This window comes from Pleurodeles waltl, chromosome 8, assembly GCF_031143425.1.
Source record: "Pleurodeles waltl isolate 20211129_DDA chromosome 8, aPleWal1.hap1.20221129, whole genome shotgun sequence".
Taxonomy (NCBI): Eukaryota; Metazoa; Chordata; class Amphibia; order Caudata; family Salamandridae; genus Pleurodeles; species Pleurodeles waltl.
In genome coordinates, this window is record NC_090447.1 from 798,344,594 (window position 1) to 798,362,788 (window position 18,195).

Here is an 18,195-nt window from a genome sequence, read left to right on the forward strand (position 1 = left end):
CCACTTTTCCAAATAGAAATGACTGTTCAAACCCCTAGATAAATGCCCATGTGACAGCAGCTCTACTCAATGGATGTTACATTTTATGTTCTTTTATCAATTTCACAAGGTACCAAGTATTACATTTGGTTGTATGATGGAACCACGCATGCGGCAACCACGCATGCTTGAACAACAAACGGTCGGAACAATGTCCGCGTTGTTTCCATGCATGCCTTTACCACGCATGCCTTTACAACAATTTTTTGTTGTAAAGGCATGCCTAGTAAAGGCATGTGTGGAAACAGCTTGCATGGTTGTCGCATGCCAACCCCCACCCTAAAAACAGAAGTACCCAGACCCTCCCTTAAAAACTACCCCAATACCCCATTCACCCTGAGCCCTAAAACCAACCTCCACCCTCAAAAATAAATCAACCCAACTCCTAAAAACAAAATTACCCAGACCCTCGCCCCACCCGTAAAAACAGAAGTACCCCGACCCCCACCTTTAAAAAACAACCTGATACCCCCACCCACCCTGAGCCCTAAAACCAACCCCCACCCCCCAAAAAAACAACCCAACCCCTAAAAACAAAACGACACAACCCCACCACCCCGCACCTAAAAACAGAAATACCCCGACCCCACCTTTAAAAACTGCCCCGATATCCCCCACCTACCCTGAGCCCTAAAACCGACCACCCCCTAACAATAAAACTACCAAACCTCTAAAAACAAAATTAGCCTGACCCCCTACACCCGCCCCTAAAAACCCTACCTCCACCTGCCCTGAATACAAAATTATGCCAAACCCCACCCCACCCCTAAAAACCTAACCACCCACCACCCTAAGTACAAAATGAGCCTGACCCCCCACCCCTAATATCCTGCTCCCCCACCCACCCTAAATAAAAAATTACCCCACCCTTGTCCTAAACACCTGACCCCCCATCTGCCCTGAATACAAAATTACCCCAACACCCCACCTGCCCCTAAACACCCGACCCCCCACTTGTCCTAAATACAAAATTACCCGACCCACACCCCTAAAAACTCACCCGCTCTCAATACAAAATTACCCCAACCACCTCCCCACCCCTAATAACCCACCCCCAACTGCCCTAAATACAAAATTACCGCAACCCTCCACCCCGCCCCTTAAAACCTGACCCCTGACCCGTCCGAAATACAAAATTACCCTGACCCCACCCCTTGAAAACTACCCCATCCACCCTGAGCCCTAAAACCGACCCCCACCCCAAAAATAAAACAACCCACCTCCTAAAAACAAAATTACCCCGACCTCCCATCCCCGCCCCTAAAAACAGAAGTACCACAACCCCCAACTTTAAAAACTACCCCAATACCCCCACCCAACCTGAGCCCTAAAACCGACCGCCCCAAAAATAAAACTACCCAACCCCTAAAAACAAAATTACCCTGACCCCCACCCCTAAAAACCTGACCCCCTGCCTACCCGGAATACAAAATAACCCCAACCCCACACCCTCACCCCTAAAAACCTGACACCCCCACCGCCCTAAATAAAAAATTACCTCTTCCCCCACCGCTAATAACCCACCCCCCACCTGCTCTAAATGCAAAATTACCCCAACCCCCACGCGCTCCTAAAAACCTGACCCCCCACCTGCCCTGAATACAAAATTACTCCGCCCCCCACCCCACCCGAAAAACCCGACCCCCCACCTGCCCTGAATACAAAATTACCCCAACTCCCACTCCGCCCCTAAAAACCCAACCCCGCCACCCACCCTAAATACAAAATAACCCCAACCTTCCACCCCTAAAAACCCACCCTGCCCTAAATACAAAATTACACTGACCCCCATCCCTATTAACCTGCCCCCACCTGCCCTAAATATAAAACTACCCCAATCCCCCACCCTGCCCCTAAGAACCCAACCCCCACCCACCCTAAATACAAAATTACCCTGACCCCACCCCTGAAAACCCACCCCCACCTGTCCTAAAAACATAATTACCCCAACCCCAAATACAAAATTACCACAACCCCCAAATGCAAAATTACCCTGACCTCCACCCCACCCCTAAAAACCTGAACCCCCCACCTGCCCTAAATACAAAATTACCCCAACCCCCTGCCCCTAAAAACCTGCCCCCCACCCAATACAAAATGACCCTGACCCTCCCAGCACGCCCCTAAAAACAAAATAACCCTGACCCTCCACCCCGCCCTAAAAAACATAGTACCGACCCCCCCACCCCACCCCTTAAAAATAAAACTAACCACCCCAACCTCTTCACCCCCTCCCCCACCCCTAAAAACTACCCCCAACCCTGCCCCAGCCCCACTTACCTGACCGCGTCCTCTCCCTATGGATCTTCCTTTTACTCTGCCTTAACCACTCGTGTGTTGTTCAGCAAAAGCCTGATTAAGGCATAGAAAAAGGGCTGCGCTGTTCAGGCAAGCGTGGCTCTGCTTGCGTGGACAACAAAGGCGTCGTACCGGACGCATTGTGCTGGATCTTTCCATTAAATGTATTAACCCATTGATACTGAAACATCATCTTAGGCAGTTTAGTATGACACTGACCTTTTTACAAAACTTACACTCTTTGAAGGTCTGTGTCAGTGTTGCAACTTACATGTAACTGAAACTTCTCATGATCAGGATATATTGCACTGAGTTTTAATTTTGTTTCTGTATTATGAAAATATTAATCACTTTTATCTATTGTGGTTTTATCTAACGCAGTGTGATCTTGATATGAATTTTAATTTGTACTTTTATGATTTTATTATTTTAAACTGCATCAAGTGATTATTCATTGATTATATTTCACACAAGAAACCAAAAAAAGATTCCCAACAGATTCAGACAATGGTGAGCACTACTTGTTACAGGTGTGCTGAGTGTGCAGAATGACCTCCAGAAGTCCGGCTACCTGTACAAACTTGCCCCTTTCATGATCAGGCTCTAGATTTTCACTTACGCTCTTGCCATGGGAACTTCACTATGGCATTGGCCTAAAGTGATGATGCCATAGTCCAGCTAATAATTACCTGCAAATCACCCTAAGAGAGAGGCAACAATAGCCTACGATGGGTAGTTTTGGGAGAGACATAGAGACTGTGTATGCTTTTTCTTTTCCATACACCCACAGTCCTTCTTTGCGACCAGCTGAACACAGCAGAAGACAAAATACTTCTACAACGAAAAAACCCAAAACTAAACTGTGTGATACACATAAAACACACTGGTCTAGTAAATTGAAAGATTGCCACCATGCCGGGGGCAGGCAGCGCATCAACCAAATAGTTAGGCTTCCTCATAATGGGATGCAATCAAGGTAAATGGAGTTTGCAGTGGTCGGAGCACAGTACTGCTCTCCATCCTGTGTTATTCTCCGCCCTCCCAACCTTTCCTATGAATGCCCTTCCCCTGCTACTGCATGTGACCAGGGCCCCCAGTGATGCCACTGAAGTGCTTTCAGAACAGGCAAATTAAATACCACAGAAATAGTTAACCAGTGCACCAACACTGAATTCAACAGGCCATGTAGAATTTGGGGAACTCATTCTCAGTATAGAAACAGGAAAACAAGCCAATATACATTGCAGTGTGTCATTTATAGGTATAAAAGGAGAGATACGTGGGCAAAGGAAAAAAGAAAAGACTATGGGGGTCATTCTGACCTCGGCGGTAAAAGGCCCTTACCGCCGGTCAGAAGTCCGCCATTCTACCGCTGCAGTAAACCGCCACGGTCATTCTGACCTCCAACTGTGAAACCGCCAAAAACCCGACATCCACGGAAGCCCGCCTCATCAGCGGGCAGCGATAAACTGGAGATGACCAAACCTCCACCGCCACGCCAACACAAACACGCCCATGCCATTCTGACCCACAAATCCACGCGGCGGTCTTTTAACCGCGGTATTCTATTGGCGGTACACACCGCCGTGGTCAAAATACACACACATATACAAAACACAGCCACATTGGACAATTTGAAATACACACACCTGATACACATACAAACAACACTCCCACACCCCCAATTAAATATAAAACACACACCCACATCACCCACAAACCCCTACGACCACAAATATCTGAGAGAAGGCGCAATACACTGAGAGAGAGCACAGGGAACGCAAAGCACAACACACACAGGAACCCAACATCATCACCCACACCACATCTACGCACACATCACCACGCACATAACCACAAACACCACCCCACAGCTCATCCACACCACCCCATGGCACCCCAAAGACACCCCAGGTTCTCGGACCAAGAACTCAGGGTCATGGTGGAGGAAATAATTAGGGTAGAGCCCCAGCTCTTCGGCACACAGGTGCAACACACCACAATAGCCAGGAAGGCAGAGCTATGGCAAAGGATCGTAGACAGGGTCAACGCTGTGGGACAGCATCCCAGAAATCGGGAAGACATCCGAAAGCGATGGAACGACCTACGGGGGAAGGTGCGCTCGATGGTGTCAAGACACAACATCGCTGTGCAGAAGACTGGCGGCGGACCCCCACCCACTCCACCCCAATTCACAGCATGGGAGCAAGAGGTAGTAAACATCCTGCATCCTGATGGCCTCGCTGGAGTACCCGGAGGAATGGACTCTGGTAAGTCGATTCTCAACTACTTCACCCCCCCCCAGCATGCCAACCCACACCCCCACCCTCACCCCCAATCTCAACCCCCAGCACACATCCTCCCTGCCAATGTCTCACCAGCACAACCCACCCTAAACAACACCAACCCCTGAATGCCAACACAAACCATAGACACCCATCACCTATGCATGACCACTGCACATACCCATCCACCCCCCCCAACCACCCTCACAACACCTCCCACAAGGGAATGCCATCACTGGTGGACAAGGGCACTCACAAAATGCACGCCATGGCACACACAAAAGCAATAACCATACTCTTTTACCCCTGCAGGGCCCGAACGCCAACACACCGCCACGGAGGGTCCAGATTTGTCCATCCCACCCCCAGAACAGGCCTCCAGTGAGGACAGCAGCTCTGTCGACCTAGAACCTGATGACCAGCCCGGACCATCGGGGACCTCTGGACAGTCAGTTCCCCACACACAGATACAGGCCACAGCAGACCCAACCCTCTCTGGGAATATCAGCACAGCCCCCACCCAGCGGGCCCATGCCTCTGTCTCCAGGACGCGTCAATCAGAGGTGTGTCCGCCACTACAGGGCACCCAGGCTGACCCAACACCCCAACAACAACAGGGACCTGGGGGCAGTGGTAGTGGGCACACCGTCAAGGGGACAGAGGCCCGGGGAAACAGGGCAACTGGGAGGGCTGCAGTGCGACAGGGGGGGGAGGACAGGCCCAGGGAACCCACTCTCCAAGAGGCCCTCACCACCATCATGGGAGCATACCACCACTCCCAGGAGACGATGGCGACGGTACTGGCCAGGTTCACGGAGATCCAGGCACAGCAGGAGCAACGGTACATGGGGTTCAGCAATGAACTCAGGAACATCGGTACCGCTATGGGGACCATAGTCCAGGCCCTCAACCGGATAGAAAACACATTGCGGGACCATGTGGCACCACAAAGGGCCCCTGTCACTAGCCAGGACCAGGAACAGCCTACCACCTCCGCCGGCGCTAGTGGACAGGAGGCCCCACCACAACGACAGGCCACCAGAACCCCACCTCCTGCTGAAGAACAACCACCCCGCAAGCGGAACCTGAGATCTCACAGGAAGACAGAGTAGGATGCCAAGACACCCGCCAGCATAAGATACCCCCTGATGTCATCCCACTGTCCCACATTGTCACCCTGTCCAACCTTAAACAGCCCCTGCTCCATCCTTCCACAGGCATATAGACAATGCACCTGTGAAACTGAGAACTTGACTCTGTCATGGACATTACTCCACCATCACCCATCACCGTTTTAATATCATGTACCAATATCTAGCACTATAAATAAATCACTCATTGCACTGAAATTATTCAGGAGTCAGCCTGTATTTTTTACAAATGTATTACACATTACTGTTCAATAATGTTCAGTCAATTTGTGATGACAACATACCGATGTCAATAAGCTTTAGTCCATGGGCTAACCAAGCAGAAGTCACGCAGTGGGTCATACAGCACTGAAAAGGGAAGGGAAAATCAAAAATCAGTTAAAAAGAACTGTGGGGAAATACACAAAGTAGAGATGCAGGAGGCTTTAAGTAAATGTTAAATGGCGTGAGTGATTCTTACCTGTGTGCTACTGAAAATACTGTTGGATAACTGTGTCCCTGTTGTCTGTGTCGTCCCCGTCGTCTTCCTCCTCTTCACTCTCCACAGGCTCCGCATGTGTTTCTGACAGAACCTGCACTAGAGGGGGAATTCCTGTGGGTTGGCGGATGGGGGACATCAGGGCTGGCTCCAGCTGGGCACACAGTTCATGTATAGTGGCACGGTCAAGTCGGTAACGTAGTATGATATGGCATTCTTCCATTGTCGACAGGTCCACCAGAGGTCGGTACACGCGAGGATTCATCCTTCTCCTCGCAAGTCCCAGCGGACGGCACCTAGGAAGGACAACATGGAGTATGGAGTCAAGCAAATCACAGGTACGTTCACCACAGCTTGCATAGCACACGGTTATCTATGTATTGAAAGGCGTGTATGTGTGGCAATGCAAGGCCTAGGCCTGTGTGACGCAGTTGAAATTAAGCCATGTGGGCCCTTGAAATGGCGGCTGCCTGACCTGTGAAGTGGGACAATGGGATGTGAGGTCAATGCGCTGGCGTGGCACACCGTGGCGGTAGGCGGTGGAAGACCGCTGTACGAAGCCGCATTGGTTAACATTGAAGCCTATGGGTTTCAGGAGCCAATGAGGATGTGCGCCGGCGGTCGCGATACGCACCGCCGCGGTACGCACCGCCGCGGGCGTGACCGCCATTTTCTATCAGATTAATCACTTGAGACCTGATCATCCACAGGAGAGGACCTATACTGCAAGTGCTGCTGTGACCTCGATCTGGAAGAGACAATGGCTGCTGCGACTGGGGAAAGGGCCCCTGCCTTCATGTCAGAAGAGTTGGAGAAACTTGTGGATGGGGTCCTCCCCCAGTATGCATTACTCTGCGGTCCTCCAGACCAACAGGTAAGTACACTGGGTGCACATTGAATGGGCTATGCCTGTGTTGAGTGGGGTGGATGTAAGATGGTGGGGTGAGGAGCGAATGAGGAGTGCAACGCACGACAGATGAGAGCATGTGCCACATGGCAAAGTTGGGGAGGGGGGGGGCAATCACATCTAACATGCAGATAAATGATGATATTTACTTTCCCACCCTGTACATGTCAAATAGGTCAGCGCCCATCAGAAAGTCGACATTTGGCGTGCCATCGCCAAGGAAGTCCGGGCCCTGGGGGTCCACATCAGACGGGGCACCCACTGCCGCAAGAGGTGGGAGGACATCCGCCGCGGGACCAGGAAAACTGCCCATTCACTCCTGGAGATGGCCTCCCAACCTAGGAGGGGTGCCAGTCGTACCCTGACCCCCCTGATGTCCCGGATCCTGGCGGTGGCCTACCCTGATTTGGATGGGCGCTTGAGGACATCACAGCAGACACAAGGGGGTGAGTATCAGCACATTCTGCTATCTATATGCGCAGTGGAGGCGTCTGGGTGGGGGAGGAGGGTTGTGGGTGACATTAGGCCAGGGCGCTTTCTGTAGTGTAGTCCTCTCCTTTAGGCATGGCCCAGTGCCCCCGCCCCCCACCTCTGTAGGGTGCCAAGTACAGCTATCCATGGTCCTGCATCATCCATGTGTGTATTTGTTGTGCATAGACCTGTAGGCCTGGTCACAAGTACTGAGTAGTATACCCCGATTGCGCAGCGTAGTGCATGAGGCTCCTGTGTCTGTCCTCTCCGCCAACGGTGTTGACATTGCTTGCACTCAACCTGTTTTATTTTTTCTCCCCCCACCCTTTTTCTTAATCTTCTTGTGCATGTGTGCATTAGCATCATCAGGCGGAGGAGAATTGGCATCGGAGCACGAGGGAGCTGCAACTCACAAGGACACGGTGGGCCGTGGTACAGACACCCAGGGCACCAGTGATACGGAGGGCGAGGGGAGCACCACAACGGGGACCGGTGGTGACACCAGCGACACCGACACGTCCTCGGATGGGAGCTCCCTAGCGGTGGCGGCAATATCCGGGCCCCCCGCCTCTACAGGTACAGCTGCCACCCAGCGCACCAGCCCCGCCCTCCCAGCAGCCCCTCAGCCTACGCTCCGTGCCCGCTCGCCCAAGAAGGCGGGCATCTCCTTCGCCCCAGGCACCTCAGGCCCTGCCCCTGTTACCCCTGCTGCCCTCAGTGAGGAGGTCATTGACCTCCTTCAGACCATCATTGTTGGGCAGACTACCCTTTTGAATGCCATCCAGGGGGTAGAAAGGGAGGTGCATCGGAGCAATGTCTACCTGGAGGGCATTCATTCGGGTCAGGCTGCCCATCAACGATCGTTCAATGCTCTGGCCTCAGCACTGACGGCAGCCATTGTCCCTGTTTCCAGCCTCCCTATTCTAACTGCCTCCACCCTGTCTCTGTCTCCTGTTCCTCAGCCTATCCCATCCACACCATCAGACCAGCCTGCACACACCTCAACACCCAAGGGCAGCTCATCCAGACACAAGCACCACAGATCCCACAAACAGTCACCCAAGCAACACCCAGATGCAGACATGCCAACAGTCACTACCACCTCTGTGTCCCCCTCCTCCTCGTCTCCCTCCTCCCTCCCTGTGACGTCTACACTCACACCTGCATGCACACCACCATCAGCCAGTGCTTCCATCACCACCACACCCTCCAGTACAGTCCGCACACGTGCAGTCACCACCCCCACTGCCATTTACACGTCCCCTGTGTCCTCTCCCACTGTGTCTGTCACCCCCTCTTCCAAGACACACAAACGCAGGCAGCCACCCAGCCAACAGCCATCCACCTCACAACAGCCTACGTCACAATCACCTGCACCCAAACACAGCACACCTGACTCTCCTACAACCACATCCTCTTCCTCCACTCCCATCACCACTACTCCCACCCTTTACCTTGGTCCTAAAAAACTTTACCTCTCCAATCTTAACCTCTTTCCCTCCCCTGACCCACCCCCTCCATCTGCTAAGAGTCCCAAGAGCACCTTAGCCACCACCAGCCCAGCTACAAGTGTCACTGTAGTGCATGGGTTCTGGAGTCCACCCTTTGGCAGCAGTGACACATCTGTCAGCAGCAAGGGGACAGCCAGCCCCCCCCCCCTGGCAAGAGGACCCGGAAACTCAAGGGCCGCCGTGAGAAGACTGACACGGCTGCCCCCAAGGACCAAAGTTCGGCCACTTCACCTGCCACAACATCCAGGGGAGGCAAGGCCCAGAGAGCCTCATCTAAGGAGCGAAAGGGCAGCAGGGCGGAGAAGTCAGCCAGCAGGAGCGCGGAGCAGGAGGGCCCCACAAGCCCAATCCCGGGTGTAAGGGAGGACACCCAAGGGCCCAGGACTCCGTCACCGAAGGGTCCAGCAACTGCACGGTCGGAGGGCGACTGAGCAGGGAGTCCAGGCCAGGTCTGGCTCCCTTGTATTACTGGACAAGCACCGCTGAACAGGGCCCCGCCGTGCAGAAGAGCACCGCTGAACAGGGCCCCGCCGTGCAGAAGAGCACCACTGAACAGGGCCCCGCCGTGCAGAAGAGCACCGCTGAACAGGGCCCCACCGTGCAGAAGAGCACCGCTGAACAGGGCCCCGCCGTGCAGAAGAGCACCGCTGAACAGGGCCCCGCCGTGCAGAAGAGCACCGCTGAACAGGGCCCCGCCGTCTCAAGCACCGCTCCGCTGGGCCCCGCCGTCTCAAGCATCGCTCCGCTGGGCCCTTCCTGTCAAGCACCGCTCCGCTGGGCCCCGCCGTCTCAAGCACCGCTCCGCTGGGCCCCGCCGTCTCAAGCACCGCTCCGCTGGGCCCCGCCGTCTCAAGCACCGCTCCGCTGGGCCCCGCCGTCTCAAGCACCGCTCTGCTGGGCCCCGCCGTCTCAAGCATCGCTCCGCTGGGCCCTTCCTGTCAAGCACCGCTCCGCTGGGCCCTTCCTGTCAAGCACCGCTCCGCTGGGCCCCGCCGTCTCAAGCACCGCTCCGCTGGGCCCTTCCTGTCAAGCACCGCTCCGCTGGGCCCTTCCTGTCAAGCACTGCTCCGCTGGGCCACGCCGTCTCAAGCACTGCTCCGCTGGGCCCCGCCATCTCAAGCATCGCTCCGCTGGGCCCTTCCTGTCAAGCACCGCTCCGCTGGGCCCTTCCTGTCAAGCACCGCTCCGCTGGGCCCCGCCGTCTCAAGCACCGCTCCGCTGGGCCCCGCCGTCTCAAGCACCGCTGGCACAATGACAGTGCCGGTTCTGTGTCGAGCTACTGTTCACGGTTCACTGTGCCCACCATGCCTCCTCCATGACCAGTGGTCTCTGTAATCCACCTGATGGACTGTGGCTTTCCACTCCCCAGGATGGCACAGTGGGCAAACCGCCCACTGTAGAGACATTGAGAGACTGTGGCTTTGCACTCCCCAGGATGGCACAGTGGGCAAACCACCCACTGTAGAGACATTGAGAGACTGTGGCTTTGCACTCCCCAGGATGGCACAGTGGGCATGGTGGCCCCTTCGTGGATCTGGCGTTGTGGACTCATGTGGCTGTGGTGACCCCCCTTCCCTTCCCCCTGAGGTGCATGTAGTTTTATCATCAGATGCCCCAGCAGTGTTCTCTCCAACGGACTCAGGTCTCCTGTGTGGGCTTTGCCCTTGTGTTGATACACTTTGGCCCACGGACACTTGGAATTTCGTTAAATGTGCAGGACTAATTGCCTCGGTTTATCGATTGCACAAAATATTTACTTTCTTTTGTATTATTTTTATTGCTATTTGACCATGACTTAACAGAGGCTATTTTTTACATAAATTTTGTTTCTCTATTTAATTATGTCTTTGCATTTTTCCGGGGGGTTTGGGTGGTGTCACTGTGACTTGTTGCTCTGCATTGGTGTGTACATAGTTTGGGGGGTGGTGGGGGTCGCATATGTGTGTGCCGTAACCTTTCCTCCTCCCCCCTCCCCTGTGTCGTAGGTGCAGTACTCACCGTTGTCGTCTGCGCCGGCGTTCGTACTCGTGGTAGATGAGCAGGTAGACGAGAGCAGGTAGGATGTTTAATTCGGGTTCCATGCTGTCCTCCTTCCTCGTGGAGTGTATAGAGGTGAGCGTTTTCCCGTTCGTAGTCTGTTTCCGCCGTGTTTTTATCGGCGGGGCTCCCGCCCCGGAAAAGGTGGCGGATTGGTGAGTTGTGATAGGGTGGGCGGTACATTGTCTCCCGCCTGTCTGTTGGCGGTGACCGCCAACCTGTTTGTTTGTCCCGCCGTAGCGGTCGGAGTGTTAAAGTGGCGGGCTGTGTTGGCGGTTCCCGCCAGGGTCAGAATTCCATTTTTTGGACCGCCGGCCTGTTGGCAGGTTGGCCGCCGCTTTATCACCGACCGCCAGGGTTAGAATCACCCCCTATATCTAGTTTTAAGAGAAAAGAAATGCCAGGGAAAAACGATGCTCAGGGGGTAATAACGTTGTCTTCCTACTGAGTGGGATTCACAGCCATCTGATTTGGGCTGTGATTTGGAAGACCAGGCAAGGTGGCACTATGATTTGAAGTGATGCAATTTTTCCTCCCAAGAATCTTTACTGCCATAGTTATCAAAAGGATGTTTTATTTTCATTGAATAGAGACGTGAGAGGAAATTTTACTTCAGAGTAAGAACTAAAATTAGTGCAAACTGCATTTTTCATGATTTCAGCAGTGTTGTAAGGACATGAATACAAATTCCACTTGTTTTGGTTTTCATAAGAGCAGTTACGACAAGCCTGTAGCTGCCATTTATTTTTACTAATGACCACTAAGGTTTTATTCGAATGCAGAAACGGAATTGATGCCCTGTGATAATGTTATTTATTCTGGCCTGTTTTTGCGTCCTACCCCGCCCAGCATCTAAATGGCACGATAAGAGGTCGTTTCCAGATTTTTCTCCTGATAGTGGATTTTCAGGAAGTACGCGGCTGACAATATGCTTTGAAAACTTAGGGATACCGTTTAAAGGCCTTAAACAGATTCTTTTCATATCTCCTATAAACCATGCAAACTTAAATTCCTAGAAACTCCCTGTCCTTTTTCTCATAAGTCACACTTGGGTATTGTCTCCTGTAATATTTGAAAAGCGTTCTTTTTAAGGTAATGTTACAATGATTATTAAATGACTTTTAACATTTATTATGCTGATATAGCAGGATTGCTCATCGACCTTTCACTTATTTTCTCAACTCATGTTAGCTCCACTGATATCACTTAAGCAATTCTACAGATTTGGAGGGTTCGAACTGCAAATGTATGAACACAGCTGCATTTATGTTATTTATTGTAGGAATACAAGAATCCTAGGTGCAACAGAAGAGGAGAACATTGAAAATTTTGAGTAAGTATTGACTTTCTGAGATTGCTTACCTGAAATTCTTTTGGTGAATGTGGCCTGTGTTTTTTTTCAAAGTTGTACTTAAGGTACATGTTCCATTTGATGTTTGCAATGGTTTACAACGAGTAGATATTATAAAATTGGTTTCATATTCAATGGGAAATAATGCAAAGAGACGAGAAAGGTTGCCACGAAGGGTAGCCCAAGAATAAATACACCCGCTGATCAATAAGGCTGTAGTCTCGAAAATTCTAAGAGTTAGCAACAGGAAAAAATGCTTAGATGAAGACACGGAGGTTGTGTTTTTTTTCCTAGCCTATTAATAACTTGTCCTGGTCCCGCATGGAAAACATTTTTGAAGACACAGCTTTTAGAAAAATATTCTCTAGCGCCGCCCCCTTGATATAGAAATCTATACCTTTTCATGACTAGTTCGTCTGATACCAACACGTTTTCCATATGCCGAAAGATTCCTACACCTCGGGTTTCAGGTTCACAACAAAATGTTACGTTTCAAAGTACCTCTCGATTACACGTCAGCAGCAGCATTTTTCTCTATCCAAATGGCATCGTGCACCGTCCATCCACACGAGAGAAGTTCTATGGTTGCAAAGAGGTTTCACTGGTCGGGATCTGAACTAATTAGCCATGTAAGTCGAGTCAGCACAGGGACAGTGATACAAGTCCTCGAAAAAAATTGAGGAAACAAGATATCAGGTCAAAACTGGAGGAGATTCCCTCCAAATCCTCTGTCAAACAGAGAGGTTCTAGATATCAGTGGAAGTGTTTCTCTCCTTTTCTGATTGAGGCACTTTCCCTCGTTAAAGTGACTAGAACATGGTGTTTTAAAAGTTAAAAAATGGGTAGCTGGAAGTGATGACCCCTTGAACCTATGGTATGCTTATATTTCAATACTTTACACTCCTAGATTTTACTTCAGTGAGATTCATTTTGTTTCTCAAGAACATGCTCTGTCGCAAAAACAAAAAAAGCTACCACATAATCCGAAGGACCCCAGAATTCAATAGGGCACCTCCTTTGTCAAATTGTGCTGAACTGTCTCGACCTTCTCAATCTTTCATTGGCCCTCCCTGGTCAGTGCCTAAACCTCCAAAATAGATCTCCACCCCTTAGCATTTGCCGGCTCCACACCTCCTGTTGAGCTTGAATCCAGTGTTCTGTCTATAGCTTCTTTCTCAAAAGAGAACAGTGCTTCAAAGTGAAGCTAATCTTCTCTGATTTCCCTGGGCTTTCTGCGATTTTTTTTTTCACTGGTACCTGTTGGCTCTGACTGACAAGAGAAGTTGTGACGCTTTGATTTTGAGAAAATTCAGGGCCCGTGAAGTGCTATCCGATCAATGGAAATCCACGACTGAGGCTAATTCATCAAATCAATACAAATCATAATGTTGAAATCCTCTCCTTCCATGGGGATGTTGGGGCACTTTTTCGCTCTCTTGTTGGAATCTAAATCCAATATTTTCATAGCACATTTACATATACAAATGGGACAGAAACGCATTGGAATGTTTCTATCAATAAACAACTTCATAGGTGTTCACATCTTCCCAGGGACCACCCCTGCTCCTCCCTGGGAATATTCATGTTTCCACACCTAGTACACTGAGCGGTGTAATGTAAAATGATGGGGCCCCACTCGAGAGTATGAAGAGGGGCCCCTGGTTTACACATAATTCATTGATATTCATTGGCTGTGGGCTGAATTGAGGCCCCCTGAAGCTTTAGAGGGCCACTGAAGTGTTGCTCCCCCCCGTTTCCCCCCCGCACTGTAGGTGCTGCTGGGACCTGCATTACACTCCCGAATACACTTACTACAATAAAAGAAAGATCCTTCTCGATCCACTGTAGTAGGTTCCATATGCAGACATACTTCACATGACGAATATTTCAAACAGTATCTACAAATAATAAATAGATGTTCACGCTACTAAGAAAAGGTTGTTTAAAAAATGTATGCAAACCTTTCATAGTTATGACTAAATTGTCATATCCATAGTACAGTAACAGTTCGAATTTACTTTTACTCTTTTCAAATAATTACATTTATATATCAAATAATCTGATTTAGGTTGTTTGCAATCAAATGTTATGACTTTGCACTTGGCCATATTTTTTATTTGTGATAATATTTTTTGTAGCATGAGTGGTTCGCAAAAATAGATGGGTTTTCACCCGGTCTCTATTACAGAAACGTCACCCCTTATGCAGCTCAAATCTGGCAACCATGAACAAAGGGCTAGCCTCATGGAATATCAGTTTGAAACATTATTATTTATTTGCAAATGTTCATCCCACATCTATGGTTGGAAACATTTTACAGGTCACCATGGCATCGTCTAGTTTATTGACCATTCTCTGACGAACTGGAGATCCCAGCAGTGTTTCATAGGAAACTAAACATTTTTAAGAACTGAGACCACAGCTCAGCAGTGACATTGTGTGAAGCTACGTTAGTCGCTCTCTTTTGCTCCCCTTTAATTATATTGTAGAGATTGCTTTCTGGTAATAGTGAACTTGTAAAGACTCTAGTAAAGGTCACGAATGACAAATATTTTGCTGGGTGTAAATGTGATTCACTAATGTAGTACTCCTGACTTATTCTTAGTTTATTTCTGGAGTACTCCAATAGAACTAAAATAGTGAGTCACCTCAAAATCATTATGAATCAGGACCTTTACCTCTAATTAGGTCTGTGAGACTTACCTCCACCTTCATCCAACGATGTTACTTGTAACTTTCAAGCCTCTCTTCACACATGGCGGTATCCAGCCACTAGCTTGTCAAAACCCTCTGTGAGAGGAACAATATACTTCCCAAGCCTACCTTCTGCCATCATCAACAATGCAATATATCAAACAGTCAATGTGTCCAAATCAGGGGAATGGGATTGGGTGGGTACTGAGGGGAAGGAGATCTGGAACACAATACAAGAACACTGCAGGTAAAAATACCCAGTCAACATCAATAGTATGTCTCACAGTAAATACAATTTACCAAAAAGGCCTCAAGTTGACTCTATTGTGAAGAATAGACATAATAAAACCTCAATTTATGTGTGCTGCAATCACTAGGTGAGATTTTTACATTATTCAAAATAAATATTAACATTAACCTGAAGATGCATGTAGCACTAATAGCCTGAGAACTCTCTCAGTGTTACTTCACACTAAGGGTCTGATTACGATCTTGATGGAGAGGTTTCCTCTATCACAAATGTGATGAATACCCCATCCGCCGTATTATGATGCCACTGTATTCTGTGGATATTGTAATACGGCGGACGCGATATTGATTACATTTGTGATGGAGAACATCTCTCCGGCAAGATTGTAATCGGCCCTTAGTGTCTGTTACTTGAAGTCTGCATTCATTTGTTTGAATATTCCTAGATACAGTCACTATTGGAATGTTTCCTTTTTTTTTAAACTTAAGTCTTCCAAAACATATTCAACATTAACACTCATTATTTTCCAACAAGCAGAAAGTGAAATTTTGTTTCTTGATCAGTCTCAGAAATGACCATGGAATATGGAATTACCTTCTTGGGAGGGAGCCCACTCAGATCAGCCTTAAGGCTTCAGCCTAGGTCTGAGCTGTAAAATCAACGCAATCTGTCCTACCCAAAACCTTACCTTAATATGCAACCCTCAAAACCAGGATTCCTAGGTGCAGTTCAACTTCAGGCACCGTGCTACTACTCTCAATGAGTTCACCAAAAGCATCTCTTCCTTTTGTTCAGAAAATGGAACTCCTTGCCACTCCTGCTTTCATTCAGATCTGCGGACTCCTGAGCAAGGAGGTTAAGTCCTCGGCCGTTTTTTTAAACACTTTCTGAAAATGGCTGTCGAAATATTCAGCAGTGATGCAAGATCTCAATTTTCTCTAAAAAGAGAAAGATTGAAATGGCCCCAACCATCTTGTTAACTCACACCAAACCGCAGATCGATGTCAGCAAAACCACAATATTTTGCCTGATGTATGTGCTCTCCCACAGCTCTGCCATGCAGATCTAACTCCAATCTGGGGAGCGAGGTGTTAATCTTGTAACGCATGAGATATTGCACAGGCCAATGCAATGCCGTGATGCTTTGGAGGCTTTGGACGAAAACACTGAATACACACAAATATATGTTACATGTACATTGATGACAGGGACCGCTGATTTTATCCTCTGAATTGTACACGTTTCTCGTCTTTCCTTTGACAGAACTCCAATGACAACATCTTCCAGGAAGATAGCTTATTCTGTAGTTATTTAATATGCTATGGATCTAACGCTGTTTTGATCAGTTTGATTTGGGGGTGTTTCTTTCCATTTTGTATTTGGTGTTTTTCATCGTTAAGACCAGTGCTTTAAATGGGCCGGTACTCTCCGGTACTGAGTACCGGCACTTTTTTATTTTGAGAGGGAGAGTACCGGCATATCTCAAGAAAAACGTAATACTTTTAATAGGAGAGTACCGGCACTTCTCAGAAACAAGCAGGTACTCTGGTACAGAGTACCTGCACTTCTATTTTTCCATTTAAAGCACTGGTTAAGACTACCTAATGTAGAATGTGTTGCGTATTTTAAAATGTACAGCAGTTTGCACGCATTTAGTTCCGGAAAAAAACACTTAAAATGTAGTAATGCACTCAACTTTTACAGATGGTTTGCGGGGAATATCTCAAGAGCTCAGTCAGAGCAGCTACTGCAACAGAAGGTACTGTAAAATGATCTGTGAACCTACATTGTGCATGCAAAACAACTCATTGGACTCAGACATAAACCACATTGAGACATTCACATGCAATACCATATATACAGAAAAAGCCAAAACACATTCTTATGCCAGCTACCTTAAATTTACTTTTGTGACTACGTAGCTAATGATGATTGTGTCTCATCTTCTGGGATGTTTTCAGGAATCATTAATGTAAAATACCTGATTTTCAATGCAGGTCCTTACCAGAACAACTGAGTCCTATTATAGTCTTTCTAGCACTTCTGGTGTTCAGCACTTGTCTAGGTTTTTATAACAGCGTCCATCTGTTTTTACCCGGAATATATCGCATAGTTTTACAGGAAGCGTCATCCAATAGCTGTTGATTGATTTAGAGAGCAAGGGTGTTGTCCATTTCTGTTCCCTTGGCCATTAGACTTTGGCCTGCCACTAGAACATCTGGCAGACGTTCTATCAGAAACTTAGCAGGATTATTTATCAGCCGTAACCTGCTGTTTTCAGGCGTGTCTCCATCGTAATTGCTCAGTGACTTTTCTATATCTCCACATTTGGATGTGTTACACCAATCAGCCTTACCTCAAGCACCTGATCCACCTACTGTAATCAGAAAACACAAAACGAAGATGCAAGGTTGGCACTTCATTTGGAGCCACACTGATGTCACAGTACTGACTGACAGTAGCTCAGCTAAGGCAAGAGGATCTGCTTGCATCTTAGGACATATTGTAATAAGGCCACAAAATACATTCTCCATTGGGTGAACCCATATAAACGTTTTAGACAACCTAAGTTGAACACTGACCAATTTGCGCTCCTTTCTGTACCACAATATTCTGCCCTTTAGTGTTAGTCAATAGCCAACGAATTCTGTTATTATACGAAAAAATATCTTAATATAAATATCATAACATTATAAAGTGGAATGTTTCAACTTTCCTAGCTC

The 18,195-nt window shown here is 48.7% G+C and overlaps 1 protein-coding gene across 1 annotated transcript in view; it reads left to right on the forward strand.

Annotated features, from left to right (window-relative positions):
• Nucleotides 1–18,195, forward strand: part of LOC138249560 (cytoplasmic tyrosine-protein kinase BMX-like) — a 628,910-nt gene that overhangs the window by 267,996 nt on the left and 342,719 nt on the right. The window contains exons 9-10 of the mRNA XM_069203506.1: nucleotides 12,460–12,510; nucleotides 17,177–17,231. Of these exons, the coding sequence (XP_069059607.1) occupies nucleotides 12,460–12,510; nucleotides 17,177–17,231 (106 nt within the window). The remainder of the gene's footprint in view (nucleotides 1–12,459; nucleotides 12,511–17,176; nucleotides 17,232–18,195) is intronic.